The sequence below is a fragment of the Dendropsophus ebraccatus genome, chromosome 10 (assembly GCF_027789765.1).
Source record: "Dendropsophus ebraccatus isolate aDenEbr1 chromosome 10, aDenEbr1.pat, whole genome shotgun sequence".
In the NCBI taxonomy this organism is placed as follows: domain Eukaryota; kingdom Metazoa; phylum Chordata; class Amphibia; order Anura; family Hylidae; genus Dendropsophus; species Dendropsophus ebraccatus.
Window position 1 is genome coordinate 18,632,768 of NC_091463.1, and position 18,157 is coordinate 18,650,924.

Consider the following 18,157-nt stretch of genomic DNA (forward strand, 5'->3'; position numbering starts at 1 on the left):
GCTGATGTGATGTGAGGAGGATACGCTGCCCCCTGCTGGTGTGATGATGTGGGGAGGACACATTGCTGTCTGCTGGTTTAATAATGGGGGAGGACACACTGTCTCCTGCTGGTGTGATGATGCTAGGAGGACACACTGTCCCCTGCTGGTATGATGATGCTGGAAGGACACACTGCCCCCTGCTGATGTGATGTGGGGAGGATACAGTGCCTCCTGCTGGTGTGATGATGTGGGGAGGACACATTGCTGTCTGCTGGTTTAATAATGGGGGAGGACACACTGTCTCCTGCTGGTGTGATGATGCTAGGAGGACACACTGTCCCCTGCTGGTATGATGATGCTGGAAGGACACACTGCCCCCTGCTGATGTGATGTGGGGAGGACACATTGCTGTCTGCTGGTGGGATGATGTGTGGGTAAACACACTGGCCCCTGCTGGTGTGATGATGGGGGAGGACACACTGTCTCCTGCTGGTATGATGATGGGGGAGGACACACTGTCTCCTGCTGGTATGATGATGGGGGAGGACACACTGTCCCCTGCTGGTGTGATGATTCTGGGAAGACACACTACCCCCTGCTGATGTGATGTGGGGAGGATACAGTGCCTCCTGCTGGTGTGATGATGTGGGGAGGACACATTGCCGTCTGCTGGTGGGATGATGTGTGGGTGAACACACTGGCCCCTGCTGGTGTGATGATGGGGGAGGACACACTGTCTCCTGCTGGTATGATGATTCTGGGAGGACACACTGCCCCTTGCTGGTGTGATGATTCTGGGAGGACACACTGCCCACCCGCTTGTGTGATGTGGAGGACACACAGCCTCCTGCTGTTTTATAGCAGTTCTAGGGGCATAGTTACAATGAACTCTAGACCCTATTCTTTGTATGTGTGTGGCCTGTGCAAAGGTCATTTTACAGGGGAGGAGGAGGCGGAGCTGCTATTGTCTTACAGACCCTCTTTATCATCACAGACAGAACAGGACGTCTCAGCTTAGTTTTAGGCTAAGGATACTTTGTGATTCATGACAGAAATCACTGTGTCACTCTACATGGTGGCGAGATTTCATCACTCAGTTTAACATAATAACATGATTTAAACAGATAATTTTCGGATGACACACTCCCATTAAGCCCTGTAGGCATTTGCTGACTTTCCTGCCCTTGATGCTCCTCTCACATGTTTCCACCTTTATTGTCTGGCACTCTATGCAGTTAGGAGTTTCCTCTCTCAGGATTACTGTCACCTTGCACAGTTGGATGCCTGAATGTTACTAGCGGTATCAGATGTTTGTGGTTTGGCAGGTTCCGTGCACTGACTTGGTCTTGTTTTATCCTCTTGAGTCTATGCACCATCCATACTATTTGTATGACATTACTCCCCTGTTCATGGTTTTCTCCAATTTTCAGAATATTTCCATTAAATTCCCATGTTGCTGGTAAAAATTTTCAGAAGATTCATCTGTCACATGACCTGACACTTCTCTGCTTTCTGGTTACGTTGTCTTTAGGGAACGGTCGCTGTATTTCCTACGAAAATCTCCGACATGAGGAAAAACCTGTCCGACCACTTTTAGGCCGCCACAATGTTTTCTCCTACGGTCCTTTATGGAGTCTTTTTGTACTAGTGAGATAGGTAGCCAACCAGCACTCAGCTGTTCTACCAGTCCTATAGTCATTGAAACCAATACACCATTAGGAAAAGGCTACGTCTATGTTAGCATATCAGCAGGAAGGTGTCTCAACGTATACAGTGGTCTACACATCCACCGCCATGGAGCAAATGTTTACTGTATATGTTTATAAACAGTTTGAACATAGTTACTAGTAACTGCATTCAGTTTCCATCCCAACTGATATAGTTATACTTGTAACTACATTCATTCAAAAAACTTGCCTCTTTCCCCCCTCTTGTCGACAGCTTGTTGTCTAGGTTACCAACCACCACTCTACTTTCAAAGTAGTGGTCTGGCTGGTATATATATATACAGCTATAGTATACAAATATATAGAAATATAACTATATTAGGCTAGGTTCACACTGCGTTTTTGCAATCCGTTTTTTGGAAAAAAAAAAACTGATGAAAAAAACGGATGCATTTGTGTGCTTCCGTTTTTCCATTGACTTTCATTGTAAAAGAAAACGGATCAAAACGGATCCGTTTTTTTTTCAACGGACACAAAAATAGTGTCAGCTACGTTTCTGTGTCCGTCAAAAAAAAAAAACGGATCCATTTTGATGCACAAAAATGCATCTGTTTTTTTTTTTTTCATCCGTTTTTTTTGCAAAAAAACGGATTGCAAAAGCACAGTGTGAACCCAGCCTTAGCGGAGATGGAAATACCCCATTAAAGTAAATGGGCCAAACGTAGTAAACAAAACATCACAGTCAGTTGCAAAGATCTTATAAAATTTATTAAGTACAATGTTAATAACCAGAATGCTAGAAACATTCTTAAAAAGCAAACTTTACATGTTAAAAAAACACCCCAAACCCCACAATAAGCAGAGGAAAGTAAATGTGCTACTATAATACCAACCCTAACAATAACAATAGCGCTGCTTCACATTTATACAATTATTACCAAAGCTTGTATCATAGGATTGTGCAGATATAGAACAGGTCAGAAGGTGAACATACAGTAAAGAAGTACTAGTATGTGTATATACAATGTAAGGCTATGTTCACACTACGTAAACGTACGGCCGTTGTTACCATCGGCAACAACGGCCGTACTTTGTACGCCTAGGCGTGCCGCAGGTTCTTCTATGGGATCCCGGCCGGAGCATATACACATAGTATACGCTCCAGCCGGGATCCCAAGCGGCGCCGCAAACAACTGACATGTCAGTTTTCTGCGGCCGCAATTCAGTGAATAGCGGCCGCAGAAAGCTCTGTCAGTTCACACATTGAAGCAAGCGGCTCCGGCCGCTTGCTTCATTGTGTGCTGTAGGGAGTTCTGATGCAGGCACACGCTGATGCGCCTGCAACAGAACACTGCAGCCTGAAAGATCATCCGGCCTGTGCTGCAGTACCAGCCGGGATGATCTTTGCAGAGACCAGCCGTTCCATGACCCGGCCGGACCTGGTTTCATATGCCATGTGAACATGGCCTAAAGCTAATCAGATAGTGGCAACCTCTTCTGCGTCTGGAGGGATTTAAGTGAGAATACACACAATCAGGTTTTGCAATTTCAAATACAGCAATTAAATTCTTCTATTACCTTGTTGCCCCTGAAAACAATTGGGTCCTCCAGAGATACAGGCACTCTATGTAACCATCCTGAGGGTCCTAAAATATGAATGAGCGAATTTACAGTAGGAATGAAGCGAAGTGCTTTGTTCCTATCTGTATTCTACTCATCGGGCTGCGGGGCTTTGAAGTGTGCTCCGCACCGCTCCTCCCAGGGTGCACAAGATCCATCTTTTCCCAGCACCTGAAGAGGAGCGGCACGGAGTGGAGCACACTTCAAAGCCCCGCAGACTGATGAGCAGAATGTTCCTACTGTAAATGTGCTCATCTCTAGTCCTGAACAGTGGATTCTTATAGAAACAGTGCCACTCTTGCCCTCAGTTTGGTTGTGGTTTTGCAACACAGTTCCATTGAAGTAACATAGTAACATAGTTAATAAGGTTGAAAGAAGACAAGAGTCCATCAGGTTCAACCTGGAGGAATCATACTGTGTTGATCCAGGGAAAGGCGAAAACCCCCATGAGGCAGACGACAATTGCCACATCACAGGGAAAAAACTCCTTCCCGACCCCAATGGCAACCAGAATAATCCCTGTTATCAGCGTATCACCGGAAATCTAATGCCCATAACTTGTCATATTATATTAAGAAAAGCATCCAGGCCTCCCCTGAACTTATTTATTAAATCGTCCATGACAACATCATGTGGCACAGTCTCACTGCTTGTACAGTAAAGAATCCATGTCTGTGCTGATAGTGAAATCTTCTTTCCCTATAGACGTAGAGGATGCCCCCTTGTCATGGTTACAGACCAAGGAGTAAAAAGACCACTACAAAGATCTCTGTACTGTCCATTTATATATTTGTACATTGTAATCAGATCGCCCCAAAGACGTCTTTTTTCTAGCCTAAATAATCCCAAGTAAATGGAACTGAACTGTTATACCGTACGCAACCTGAGAACAGGGGTGGCGCTGTTTTTGGAAGAAAGCTTCTATGTTTTTATAATCCCTTTAAATGGTACTTTATCAGAAGTCTTTGACATGTTCTATAGATGTATTCAACATATCGAACAACTCTGTTATTTAGTTTAACTAAATTGTTTCTTGATGTCCAAATTACGATAAGCTTCTAATGTGCAAAGGCGGCAAACAAGGGCACGGAGCATTATACTGCGCTTTATAGTGGGGACCTTTCCTATGGCAACCAGTCGGGTCACCACTTTGGTCATCATGTTTTTTTTATTTAATACTCAGAGGAGTAGTAGCCAAGTCTGGCCAGCACCAACTGCAGAATATACATGTGGATAAGCACTAGTGCAGAGTATGTAGAAGGTTTTATCCAATGGGCACCAGACTGACATGCCAGCCTTTGGCTTCCCAGCTGGCATGGTATACTGGGCCTTGTAGTTTTACCTTTTTCAGAGAATCTGGAAGGCTGGAACACAATATTAAATCCACAGCACGCAACTCAAAATGCTATATAGTGATTATGGAGATTTACAATGTATTAACCCAAGAATCAGCCCGGACGACAGTCAGTGGTATCCAATCTCCTTCACCATTAAGGTTTTAACTTGACATGCAAAAATAATTAAAACCTAATAGTAAAAATAGAAACATTAGATGTAAAAGGTATAGTTTTGTTTTTTAATTAGTGAGAAAGAAAGCATTTGGACAGGTCACTATGCCTCTGTAACATACTCCAGCCACCTGCATACTTCCCTATTTGTATCTGTAGGCGCAGACTGCCTGCGCAGTGTCAGGGACCATGCACTTGTAATGGAGGAAAAAGCCTCTAGAGGCCGAACTGCAATACGGTTCGTATGATGGTAGAATCTATTTCTCTTTGTGGTTTGGGTTCTGGGCAAATAGAAAGACTGTGGCATCTATGGACCTATGCACTGGCCCACAGTCTAGAATGGGTTAACACATAATGAGGGTGTAATTTAGGTACTGTATATAGAAGCAAACTGAAAGAAGAGCCCAAATACTAGACCCGAGATTGGCTTAGATACCTTAGTGAAATGAATTGTATTGTATATGCATACTCCTGCCTGCCATGACATGCCCTTTAAATTATACATGTGTTTTAAAAACTTAAACATAATTATTTGCTCTTCTATTTGCTCTTTTTTGTTTTTACATATGAATGCAAAAAAAAAAAAAAAAAAATCTTTAAAATCACCTCTGTGTGGTAGCATTAGAAATGTCCACCAGCTCCAAGCTGGCATAAAATGTAACCACAGCATAAAAAGGGTAATGAATCTTTTGCCTGTGGAGGCCACGCCTCCCTCCTATCGCCACACCCCCATTTCCTGCCCACTTGGCGAGCAGTGCACAGACTAGCGAGAAGTAACAAAATTTTTGTACAACATGTTAGTTTTACCCGAAAATTTGCGACCCCGCACCGGTCTGTGCTAGGAGCAGACCTGGATAAATGTCCCCCTATGGACAGATCACTTAGAGAAACTGTCTCAAAAATACACCACCTGGCAAGGTTTACGGACAGCAGCAAGGCCATTCCCTGCTTGAGGCAGCCCTCAAGAGCGTTCTCTGAACGTCTTCCAGGTAATGCTGCATTCTGCCTGCAGGGGCCGCTGCAAGAGAAATGTATAGACAGATGTTATTAGAAAAACAGGATGATTGTTGATCTGTATCAGATGACCCCTTTAAGTCTATGGCTTTATTAGGGACTGTCAGGACTAAACACATGACTAAGTATTATAAATAGCGTTATATCTTTGGTCTGTATAATTTTTTTTTTAGCAAGTGAATCAATAAACTACCCTAAGTACAGAGACTGAAATTTTTGTTTTCAGTCAGTTTAGTTTTGGAAACTTTAAAATAAAAATAATTGTCAGTAAAGAGTCATTGGATTCATTAGAATCCCCCGTCCTTACAGGTACACACCACTACCTAGATAACACTAACATATAACATGGTTATAATAGATTGCATCAGAGTTTGGTTGTAGTTTTACATTTATCAAACTGACAGTAAACAGGGATTCCCAATACAGGTATAGCAAAGATTAGAAAAAACAAAGCTACTTTCTTGCAAAAACAGCACCACCCCTGTATTCAGGTAGTGTGTGGTATTACAATTCTGCTCACTTCACTTCAATGGAACTAAACTGCAAAACCCACACCCAAACTAGGTGCTGTTTCTGGAAGACAGCGGCCATGTTTTCTAAGCCTGACAAACAATGTGCAACAACGTTGTGGGCAGAATAACATAAGGAAAGGCATGCTGTTTTCTGCTGTCTGCCTTTACGTTCAGATATACCTACACCCGACCACTTCCCCCGCCAATGATCGAGATTTCAATGAGTGCAGGAGGAAAAGGCTGTAGGTTCTCCTAGCCTATATATAGTACATTCTGGTGACCATGGGGTAAGTGACATGGCCTGTTCCTAAGTTATTGACTCCCATCAAACCGACTTACAATGTCAAGTTAAGGAGAAGCTGTCAGATCCCCAGGACCTGGCAGGTCAGTGGGACAGTACTGTGATGTTGTCCTCCTGAGCGCACTGCGATCCTGAAGATCAGAGAAAATTAACTTTATTCACCACAGCCTATACTGATATTTCCAGTCACAGCAAGTGGTTAGCAGTCATAAAACTGCACCCCGTAATGCTCACGTATTGGCGACTGACATCATATGTAGTCGGGCTGTCAATCTGACCTGAGTGGCAGTGGAGGGCAATATGACTGTGCAAGCACGCTGTGAATAGAAAAGCACTATGTTTATTTTCTCCACAGAGTGCTCAAAGAGAACAGCGGCAGAGTACCGTCCTCCTGACCTGCCAGCTCCGGTTTGTGATTTCCCAGGGACCTGACGGTACTCTTTAAACTTGAGAGACACAGGATTTATTGAACCATAAGACAGGGCACCAGAAGTGGTATTATTTGCAGCATATAGGTTATATAAAAAAAGAGTAAAGCAAATTAAGTAAGTGATAAATACTTAAGCCTGTATAAGATTATCAGGTAACTAGCAAAGTAATAAGATGGCATACATACAATGTTACAGGAGGGACTTTATAGAACTGAAAGGGTCGTTATCTGTCTGGAGTAAGTACATGTACACCAGGAAACCAGTAATTAAGAGGAGCAGGAAAAGCTGCAACCACAGCGGGATGAAGCGCTTCACCGGCGCCTCTTCCTTCTGCTTTATACGAATGGGTTTCCGTGGTTCCACTCCCTGAGAATAGCTTGACTGGTAATGTGTCTGGGATATGTTCTGGTACGCGTTATCCCTAGTGCTGTAGCTTCTGTAACAGAGTGAAAAAGGTGAATAACATTAACATCCATTCCTGTGTGAGTTACTTTCTAAAAAGGATCTACTTGACTAGGCGCCTGGGGAAATCACACTCAATTTATTAGACCAAAGAGGGTAACATTAGCCAGTGAGGAGGGCGTGAACGAGGAGAATAAGTGAATTTTCTTGAATTTTGCATGGCCTGTGGCGCTCTGCGTATGCAGAAACATTACTCTCACAACAATGGCCAATCTGCCAGCCCCCTGCTTGGGGCAAGAACCCTGAAACAGCTGTCTACAGATGGGCTGCTCTACTGTATGCCAGCATTTCTGGCTTGGCTATTGTTCCCAGTCATGTTTCGCAGCTCTTTAAAGGGCTTATCATTGACTAGCAGGGATGTTACTTCCAATAGGTGGCACTAGATAGTAAGATTTCTTCTGAAGGAGGGCTACTTGCATACTATATTCATTATGCGGCATACAATAAAGAAAGGTATGCTAACCCTACTGACCTACAAATTTGAAGGGATATTCCCATCTGAGGTAGTTCTGCCCTATCCACAGTATGCACAGGATAAGGGTATAAAAGATTACATGGGGCCCAACCGCTGGAATAGCGTGGCTGGATAAGTATGTTTTTTTTTTCCCCTTTTAATATTTCCCTCCTGCCCGGCAATAAACTAACTTTAATTCTAGGACCAGACTACCCCTTTAATAATAAAATTAAACATGTTATTTATTATTTTAATCAACTTGAAAGTTTTGTTTTTTTTTTGGTAAGAAAGACTTACCTGTTCTGCAAATCTTCTTTTGGCTGTAAAACAAGTTGTGACAGTATTTATTTGAAACTTGAACTTCTGATACAAGCACCAAACCATTCATATATTGTATATGTTATCTATACATTATACATCACTATCGTATTGTTACAAGGGTAATGGAGTCCTGTTTATTTTTAAAGTTGATAAAGAGGAAGCCCAAGTGGGGAGACAAGGTGTATGGAAAGTGATTGTCCTAAATCAGGGATGGGGAGCCTTCGGCCCTCCAGCTGTTGCAAAACTACAATTCCCATCATGCCCGGACAGCCGAAGGCTGTCCAGGCATGATGGGAGTTGTAGTTTTGCAACAGCTGGAGGGCTGAAGGTTCCCCATGCCTGTCCTAAATGGTCATTATATACTTTTTATATTGAGAAGAATAATGTCAAGAAGTATTAACCTACTTTTTCCCCCTGAAAAATAAATCCTCCCTAGGCTGTTGATGGATTTTGATAAGTTGGTCAGACTACGTAATCAAACATTAATACACATACAAAATAATTCATTGTGTAGATTTATACAGTGAATGGTTTTCATAATGAACTTTCTGGACTTACCCTCTGATAAGCTTGTGGATAGTGATAGGTCTTGGTGTACTCTTCTTCATATGTGTGACTGTCACCTTTATTTAGATATAAAAGAAAGGGACACGTGAGTGAAAATAATGCGCATATTTTTAGACAATACAGCACAAAGTATAATGAGAATGTGACCAGGGACATGTTTTGCAAGATTATAAGGAATGTAATAAATGGGTTTTCCAGGACTTTTTTTTAATCAACATCTATCCTTAGGTAGGTCATCAATTTCAGACCACTGGCATGCTGACAACAGGTACTCCACATAACAGCTGTTAACAACCATATACTGTATAGTGGCCACAATGGAATATTGCAGCTCAGCACCCTTTCTGTTTAAAGGGAATGTGTCATAAGAAAATGAAAATGACATATTTTTCAAGAATTTTTGGTGAAATTTTTTCCAATTTTCAATTTTTCTATCTAAATTATAAAATAATCCTAAAATCTTGCAGTTCTCATCCTCACCACTGGGGCTAAGGCTAAGCTGAGACTGTGGGGGAGATTTATCAATGGGTGTAAAATTTAGACTGGTGCAAACTTCCCCCGGCAACCAATCACAGCTCCTCTTTCCTTTCACCAGAGCTGGAAGCGGAGCTGTGATTGGTTGCTGTGGCTAGTTTGCACCAGTCTAAATTTTACACCCTTTGATAAATCTCCCCCTTTGTGTTTTGTCTGCGGTGATAAGGAGAAGGAGAAGTGATCTATACAAAAATGCAGCAGAGGAGCGATCCCCACATCCTCACCCGGCTGGGGTCTGTGCCATAATGCCGCTGATCCCGGCTCGGCATTCTATTGTTTTCGGCTGCAGCCGAGAGCAATAGAATGCCTATACTGCATAGATCTCAATGAGAGATCAAAGCAGTGATACTAGTATGTGTGTGTAAAAAAAAAAAAAAAAAAAAAAAAAAAAAAAGGTTACATTAATAATTCCGTCCCCTAATAAAAGTTTGAATCACCCCCCTTTTCCCATTTTATAAATAAGAATAAATAAATAAACATGTTCGGTATCGCAGCGTTCGTAATCGCCCGAACTAATAATTTCTTTCATTCCTGATCTCTCACGGTAAATGGCGTAAGCGCAAAAAATTCCAAAGTGCAAAATTGCGCATTTTTAGTCGCATCAAATCCAGAAAAATTGTAATAAAAAGCAATCAAAAAGTCGCATATGCGCAATCAAGGTACCGATAGAAAGAACACATCATGGCGATTTTAGGGAACATTTATTTTTTTTAAAAAAGGTTTAAATTTTTTAAAAGCTATCAAATAAAATAAAAGTTACACAAGTTACATATCATTGCATTCATAACAACTTGAGGAACATGCATAAAAAGTCAGTTTTACCGTAGGGCAAACGGCGTAAACACAAAACCTCCCCAAATTAAAAAAAAATGCGGTTTATTTTTTTTTTCAATTCCACCACACATTTAATTTTTTTCTACTTTTGCAGTGTACTTTATGCAAAAATTAAGCCTGCCATGGCAAAGTACAATTAGTGTCGCAAAAAATAAGGGCTCATGTGGGTCTGTAGGTGAAAGAATGCAAGCGCTATGGCCTTTTAAACACGAGGAGGAAAAAACAAAAGCGCAAAAACTAAAATGAGCTCGGCCCTGAAGAGGTTAACAGGGACTGACCTTAAAGGTACAAACACACACAGCTTATACGCAGCAGATACGCAGCAGATTTGATGCTGTGTTCAGTTATTTAGATCTAATCTGCTGCGTATCGCAGCAGTAAATACGCAGCGTATATGCCGTGTGTGTTTGTACCCTTAGGGTATAAACCCACACACCGTATATGCAGCGTATTTACTGCTGCGATACGCAGCAAATACGCAAATAATACGCAGCAGATTAGATCTAAATAACTGAACACAGCATCAAATCTAAACCATCAAATCTGCTGCGTATTTGTTGCGTATCTGCTGCGTATACGGTGTGTGGGTTTGTACCCTCAGGGTATAAACCCACACACCGTATACGCAGCAAATACGCAGCAGATGTGATGGTGAAGATTTGATGCTGTGTTCAGTTATTTAGATCTAATCTGCTGCGTATTTGTTGCGTATTTGCTGCGTATCGCAGTAGTAAATACGCTGTATATACGGTGTGTGGGTTTGTACCCTTAAAAAAAAAAAAAAAAAAAAAACAGCTCGGAGAGCCTCCAAAATCCTTTACATAAAAGCATGTAAATAATTTTAAGCTCTTCTATATGCTGCTGACATTAAGCACTTTGTAATTTAATGCATGAAATTATTCAATGAAGCGCCTAAGGACTATGTCACATGGGCACCAAAACACACAGCGCTGGATCCTGGCCATAATCCTCAGGAAATACCAGCACCTTACAGGCAGTGTAAACAAATAGTTACCGCCTCCGATGCCCTCTGGAAAAGATGCGTTCAGTGTTCACGCTGCAATAAGTGCAGCACAAGAAGAGTATTGCACAACTCATACCTTACATTTACCTGAAGTCACCATCATTCTTTACAGACAATCACTCAAAGTAATTTAGACAGCAAAGTGAATGCAATGCCATTTCAATTACAGCACAAGAAAAACCAGAAGGAATTGTCTTACCATCGTCATCATCGTAGTCTCTTCTACTGTACTGCCTACTCTCGTTAGAACCTACAAATAAAAGTAAAATCAAACATTTATTCCAAATATCGTGAGATGACAGACTTCCAGGCTATGCTCACAGTGTGTTGGCTCATAAAAATTGACTCATTTGCATTACATTTGGACCATTGTTTAAAGGGACTGTGTCACCTCAAACCCCTTTAACTGGGGATACAACTTGCGGCTCTATTCTAAACAAAGTGATCAGGCCCAAAAGGTCAGACCCCCCCAATCCTGTTTGCCGTCTCATATCTTATACTTGTTCCCTATTCTGTGGATAAAGGACAATTAATAATAAATTGGAAAACCCTTGAAGGAAGTAAACAAATTTATGCCCATCCACAAGATAAGGGAATCAGTGACAGCTGGGCTCCCCCTGAAATCTCACGAACGAGGCCCCAACTCGACTCACACATGTGTTCCACCACCCCATTCAATGTCTATGCAGCTGCTGGAAACAGTTGAGTACAACTGTGAGCGAGTTGAGTCGACGCCCAAGTTGGACCCCCAAAATCTGACAATTATACCCTTCTATTTTGTAAATGTACAGCATAAAAAAAAAACTTTTTTTTGTAGTACTGTAGCCTTTAACTTACAGATGATGACATTTCCTATCTGCTACAAAGTTTGCCAACTTTTATCGTAGAACACTGCACCATTACAAGGGTAATCACTTACTCGTGGAAGTTGGAAGTTTAGTTTTTTCACGTTGATACTGATAGAGCTTCTTTTCATACAATGTACGGGTGGTCCCTAGGGAAGAGAGTGAAGGGAGAAAAATGTGTTACCTGTAGCAACATCAGCAGAGCCATGCCATCCAAAACAATATGCAATAAAAGCTGACAGACTCATACTTTCCCATAGTGATGAACCAGAAGTAGAATTTAGCAAAGTAATTTCTCCCACTTATAGGAAAGTCTGGCTGCTTGCAGAAAACATCATTTTTCCATATATCTATTGATGTCACTACATCACAGGTGACTGTAGCCAAAGACAACCGTCTTCACAGATGCATTGTCCCAGTTGGTGGATCACAATGCATTTCAATAAAAAGCAAACTTGCATCAGTGGTTGTGTGGCTCTTGCTTTGACTATGCACTTAGTCATCTAAATATTGTAACCTTCCATAGTGACACACCAGAAATAGAATTTAGCAATGTCATTTCTGGTAGTATTTAAAGCCTTATCATGCCTGTATAAGTCACTTCCTCCGCACGCGTCCGTAAAATAATTGTATGTATGGCATACACCAGAACACTGACTGGACAAAGTTGAAATAAAAAAAACTGTTCAGTTGCATTCCCACGTCCCGTAAATTACAGACCTCTTTGGATGGTGAAGCTGTGGAGCCGTATTGGGAACTCCAGTCACGGAGGAGAGATCCCAGCCAAATCCAGGAGGTACGTTTAATTAGTTTCTGCTGTGGGACACAAGCCCCTGGTGCCTGTGTTTAGCCCGGAGGCTTAAAACTTAACTTTTAATAATTTGCGATAAAAACGGGAATGTACAAACAATGTGCAGTAGTGAGGTTAAAATAGAAATGGGTGGCTCATACCTCTCTTTTTTGCAAGAGTTATAGGGGATAGAGTATATCCTTGGTAGAGGTCACGTACAGACTAGAAGCACCTCAGCCGTAGGTGCTATACTGATGAACATCCTAGTTCTATCGATCTTACAAAACAATGGTGGCCAAGCGATAAGCACAAAACACCCTTGGCTACCTCTGACCGTTTAAATTCCTCTACCAATGATCTTTCACATACAACGATGTTTGAAAGATACAAACGTGTCCTCTATGGAGCACGCTATGTGTCTGAGTACAGACACCTACATGCACAGGCACCAGGGGCTTGTACTGGGAACTCCAGGCATCTATGTATCATTTTGATGCCGGAGTTCTGAACCTATTTAAAACTTCCAGCTACTGTACTGACACAGCTGCGTGGCACAGTAGCTGGAAGATTTAAACAGGTTCAGAACTCTGGCATCAAAATTACACACCGGCCTTCTTCCTAAGGAGTTACCTTTATAACACACGATTCATATTTGCTTGACTTATCTTGCAGATATGAAGTGGAGGTGGCGTTCCAGCATTTAGCAGGTGTCGCTAATAGAACAGTTCTCTGGCATTTGACAAAAAGGAAAGTTCTGAAGAGGAGGTCGATGGAGCATGAATCCTAAAAGCAAGTGCTTCCTTCCTCTGCACTGCTGTGGTGGCAGACGCTTTCTGGTGTCAGAAATTCCCACAGGGTATTGATGTAAATTATAGTGCAGTGGTCCTCTCTAATGTAGTGAACACCCATGTCTCCTGTTTACATATCTGCATTTACTCTATTAGGCTGGGTTCACACTACGTATATTTCAGTCAGTATTGTGGTCCTCATATTGCAACCAAAACCAGGAGTGGATTAAAAACACAGAAAGGATCTGTTCACACAATGTTGAAATTGAGTGGATGGCCGCCATTTAATGGCAAATATTTGCTGTTGTTTTAAAACGGCTGTTATATTGAAATAATGGCTGTTATTTACTGTTATATGGCGGCCATCCATTTCAACATTGTGTGAACAGAGCCTTTCTGTGTTTTTAATCCACCCCTAGTTTTGGTTGCAATATGAGGACCACAATACTGACTGAAATATAAGTAGTGTGAACCCAGCCTGGGGCTATGTTCACACTACGTAAGTCTCCGGACGTAGCGCGTTCCGTGAATAAGGGGCCGGAGATTTACGTAGTTTGCGTACAATGGAAAGTATACGATGTACGGCTGCACAGTTCACACTACGTACGAACTTACGCCCGGATCGTACGCGGCGCTGTAAAAAATGAACCAGACCATTGTTTGAGGACGAAAATCCCGTAACTTACGCCCGTAGCGTAACATGCGGTCCCGTACGTAGTGGCGATTTCTTCATTTTTCCACTTTTCTTTGCCGATCCAAAAGGTTCTGTGGGGTGTCCGGCGCTAGCCGACGATTTCCAAGTAAAAGACCGCTGTCAGATCGCTACGTAGGGCGCTCGGGAAGCGTAAGTAGACTACGGGCGTAAGTTCGCGGTCCGTACGTAGCCGGCCGCAACTTGCGTAAATTCCTGGCCGGAGTTTAACACGTATATGTCCGGCCGCATATTTTCATACATATACGTAGTGTGAACATAGCCTTAGGGTGGGTTCATACTGAGGAATTCTCGCGGATAATATCCACGGAATTCCATTAGCTGTCTGCGCGCACCTTTCCGCCGACTCCATAGACACCATTCTATGGGCTGGAGTATTCCGCTATCCACCGAAAGAAATTTCGACGGATAGCGGAATACGCCGGTCCATAGAATGGTGTCTATGGAGATGGCGGAAAGGCGCGCGACCGTGCGCACGGACAGACAGCGGAATTCCGTGGACATTATCCACGAGAATTCCTCAGTATGAACCCACCATATTCCAGGGAAAAAAAGATCTTTTAAACTGCAAATTAAGACCCTGACCACCTCCTGGCACCTTCACTTCAAAAACATTTCTTGAATCCGCTCTTTTCTTAACCCTGACTCAATAAAACTGCTTGTTTATGCTCTCGTTATTCACAGCTTGGACTACTGCAACATCCTCCTCTCTGGCCTTCCATCTAACACCCTCGCTCCCCTCCAGTCTATACTTAAAGGGGTTATCCAGTGCTACAAAAACATACCCACTTTTGTTTCAGAGACACGACACGATTCTTGTCTCCAGTTCAGGTGTGATTTGCAATTAAGCTCCATTCACTTTAATGGAACTGAGCAGTAAAACTCCATCCAAGCTGGAGACAAGACACTGGTTAACCCATTTATCTCTGCTGCTTGACTAATCCACCTCTCTCCACACTCTACCAATTGCATTGTTGATCAGCCCCCCTGAACAACTAATGACGCTGTTTATTACCATATAGATGGCGGGATTGCTACTGATCGTAGCGACTATATAGTTAAAGGATACCTGTCACCCCCCGTGCCGGGGTGACAGGCTCCCGACCCACCGTTAGAGCGCCCTATACTTACCTAATCGCGCCGGGTCCCGCTTCCTGATGCGGTTGGGTCACAGAGATTTCAGCTCCCGAAGCCCGGCGCGCGCGCTCACAGGAGAGTCCGATGCCCATAGAGAATGACGGAGCATCGGACTCCCCATTCATTCTCTATGAGTGTCGGACTCTGCTGTGTGCGCGTGCGATTAGGTGAGTATAGGGGGATCTAGCAGGGGGTCAGGAGCCTGTCACCCCGGCACGGGGGTTGACAGGTCCTCTTTAAATGACCAGTCATTAACTGTAAGTGTCAGCTGCAAAAGGCGGCTGACACAACAGTTTGCGAGACGACACATACTGGACTTCCCTATCACATTGAGAGGAGTTGTTTCCCATGACAGGGATTATTTAAATGGTCATGAAGAATAATCTACTATGGGAGATCATTGATCAACACAAGAACAGAAAACTTGACTTACCAACAATAGGTCCAGGTTGTACGCCATATTTCCGTAAGGTGCTGATGAGCTCCTCATCCGTCATGCTTTTTATTTTTTCCATGTTGGAAGTATCTGAGGAAAAGAAACAAAAGGTAAATGTTAACTAGTGGTGAGCAAACTCCAGGCGGCTAGAGAAGTTGTAGGCCTCCCTCGGGAGTCTTGGAAAACATGGATACAGAAACACATCAAAAGTTTTGAACGGTCAGGGTCTGACTGTTCAGATGGCATAATGTAAGTTGGCCGTCTCCTAAAGATGAGCGAATCTCGAGCATGCTTGAGTCCATCTGAACCCGATCGTTCGGCATTTGATTAGCGGTGGCTGCTGAAGTTGGATTAAGCTCTAAGGCTACGTGGAAAACATGGATTTAGTCATTGGCTGTATCCATGTTTTCCAGACAACAACCGCTAATCAAATGCCGAACGATCGGGTTTGGATGGACTCAAGCATGCTCGAGGTTCGCTCATCTCTACCGGCTCCCATAGACACAGGTCAGGGAAAGCACCACACAACAGCAGGGTCGTCTCTTAGCTGGTTCTCTTGATCGGTCGTGGTCTGAATATTAAAGGGAACCTGTCACCCCTCGTGGCGGGGTGAAGGCCGACAGACCCCCAGCTAAAGCCCCTTATACCTACCCCATCTGTCCAAGTCCCGCACCTGGAGCCGGAGATTTCCTTGTCCCGGGACAGGCTCCAGAAGCGGGACTTGGCCAGATGGGGTAGGTATCTGGGGCTCTAGCGGCCTTCACCCCGACACGGGGGGGGGGGGGGGTGGGGTGTGACAGGATCCCTTCAAGATCTCGACCAATCAAAACTTGTGACACGTGAAAAGCTTTTTCCAATTATAGGAACATTTTGAATGGTATGGCCACACATCATTGCTGGTTCAGAGATGGATCAGTTCTCTGCAATACATTGTCATAGCAGACTGTATAAGCAGAACAGTGTAAACATAAGAAAATACCAAATGCCAAAAATGTGGCATTTTATAGTCACATCACATCTCACATTATAATGCACACTTTGTTACACATCTCTACATGGTACAACTTGGTAGCTATCAACTTTGCTCATTGACACAGCCCCTTTAAGGCCGCATGGCATTATGGTAGTTGTAGTTTAAAAACAGTGACCCTGATAGGCCAGAACAGAGCAAACTAGTATCTTATGTAGCTATGGCTATAGGGGTGAATAAGTGAACCCTCAGCTGGCCGCCCCGCGCAGGCGCCATTACCCCTTCACCACAGGGACTGAAGGATCATTACGAATGAACTGATTGAAATGGGCGGGAAAGCGATCAACCGCCGCTGCCGAGCCCCGCCCACTTCGTGCTTGGGGCTCTGTGCAGGGCTCACGGTGGAGCTCAGCCAATAGGAGAGCGGCGCGGAATGCGCGGGAATCTGAGCGGGCGGGAGGGGTAGGTTATGGGGCGCACTTACCTCAGTCCGGTCCGGTGTGACAGGACAACGTGGTTCCGCCGCTTCGCCCGTAGTAGCCGAGGGTGGGAAGAAGGGAAGGGGGGCTGTACCGGGGTGGCTGTAAGGGCGGGCAGGAGGCGGGGTCTATGCTGAAGAAGCCGCCCTTGGCGTCACTCCAGTGACGGCTGTACCGCGCGGTTTTCCTCAGGGAGTGGCTGGAGGGCAGGTATGTCCCTTGGCTCTCGGTGACCCGCTGTCACATTATGACTCTCAGCATGCCTGAACAATGTGGGAGGTGTAGCTTCATGCAATACTAATACAATGTTATGGTTTTACATGAACATGTCACCTTACATCTATGAGCTAGAGTGGTGTTGTCCTTGTGTGCGAGATATACCTCATAACTTGTCTGGGAGGAGACATCATCAGGGGACCTTTACACAGAGATTTATCTGACAGATTTTTGAAGCCAAAGCCAGGAGTGGATTTGAAAAGATGAGAAATCTCAGTGTAAACACTCCATTAGTTTCTGAGATTTAGGAATGAATCCTGTATATCTGCCTCAGTCTGGTGAAGTCGGGTCAGATGTAGAGATGAGCGCAATTTAGGACCTTATTACATCAACAGATATCTGACAGATTTTTACAGCCAAAGCCAGGAATGGATTTGAAAATAGGAGAAATCCAGTCTTTCCTTTATTACCTGTTCTTTGTTTATAGTCTGTTCCTGGCTTTGGGTGCAAAAATCTGTAAACTGTTGGCGTAATAAGGCCCTTAACCCCTAGG

The 18,157-nt window shown here is 43.5% G+C and overlaps 1 protein-coding gene across 2 annotated transcripts; it reads right to left on the reverse strand.

The window, feature by feature from the left end:
- Positions 1-2,395: 2,395 nt before the first annotated feature.
- EMD (emerin) lies at positions 2,396-17,627 on the reverse strand. 2 transcript variants are annotated; one of them, XM_069986177.1, is made up of 7 exons: positions 17,394-17,627; positions 15,937-16,029; positions 12,151-12,225; positions 11,431-11,481; positions 8,831-8,895; positions 8,249-8,271; positions 2,396-7,471 (listed from the first exon to the last, which is right to left on the reverse strand). In XM_069986177.1, exons 2-7 carry the CDS (start codon positions 16,016-16,018, stop codon positions 7,225-7,227), a joined length of 543 nt encoding a protein of 180 aa, XP_069842278.1. In that variant the 5' UTR covers positions 16,019-16,029; positions 17,394-17,627; the 3' UTR covers positions 2,396-7,224. The 2 variants fall into 2 exon arrangements, with proteins under 2 accessions (XP_069842278.1, XP_069842279.1); XM_069986178.1 differs by lacking the exon at positions 17,394-17,627 and adding an exon at positions 17,189-17,301.
- Between the last annotated feature and the right edge of the window lie 530 nt (positions 17,628-18,157).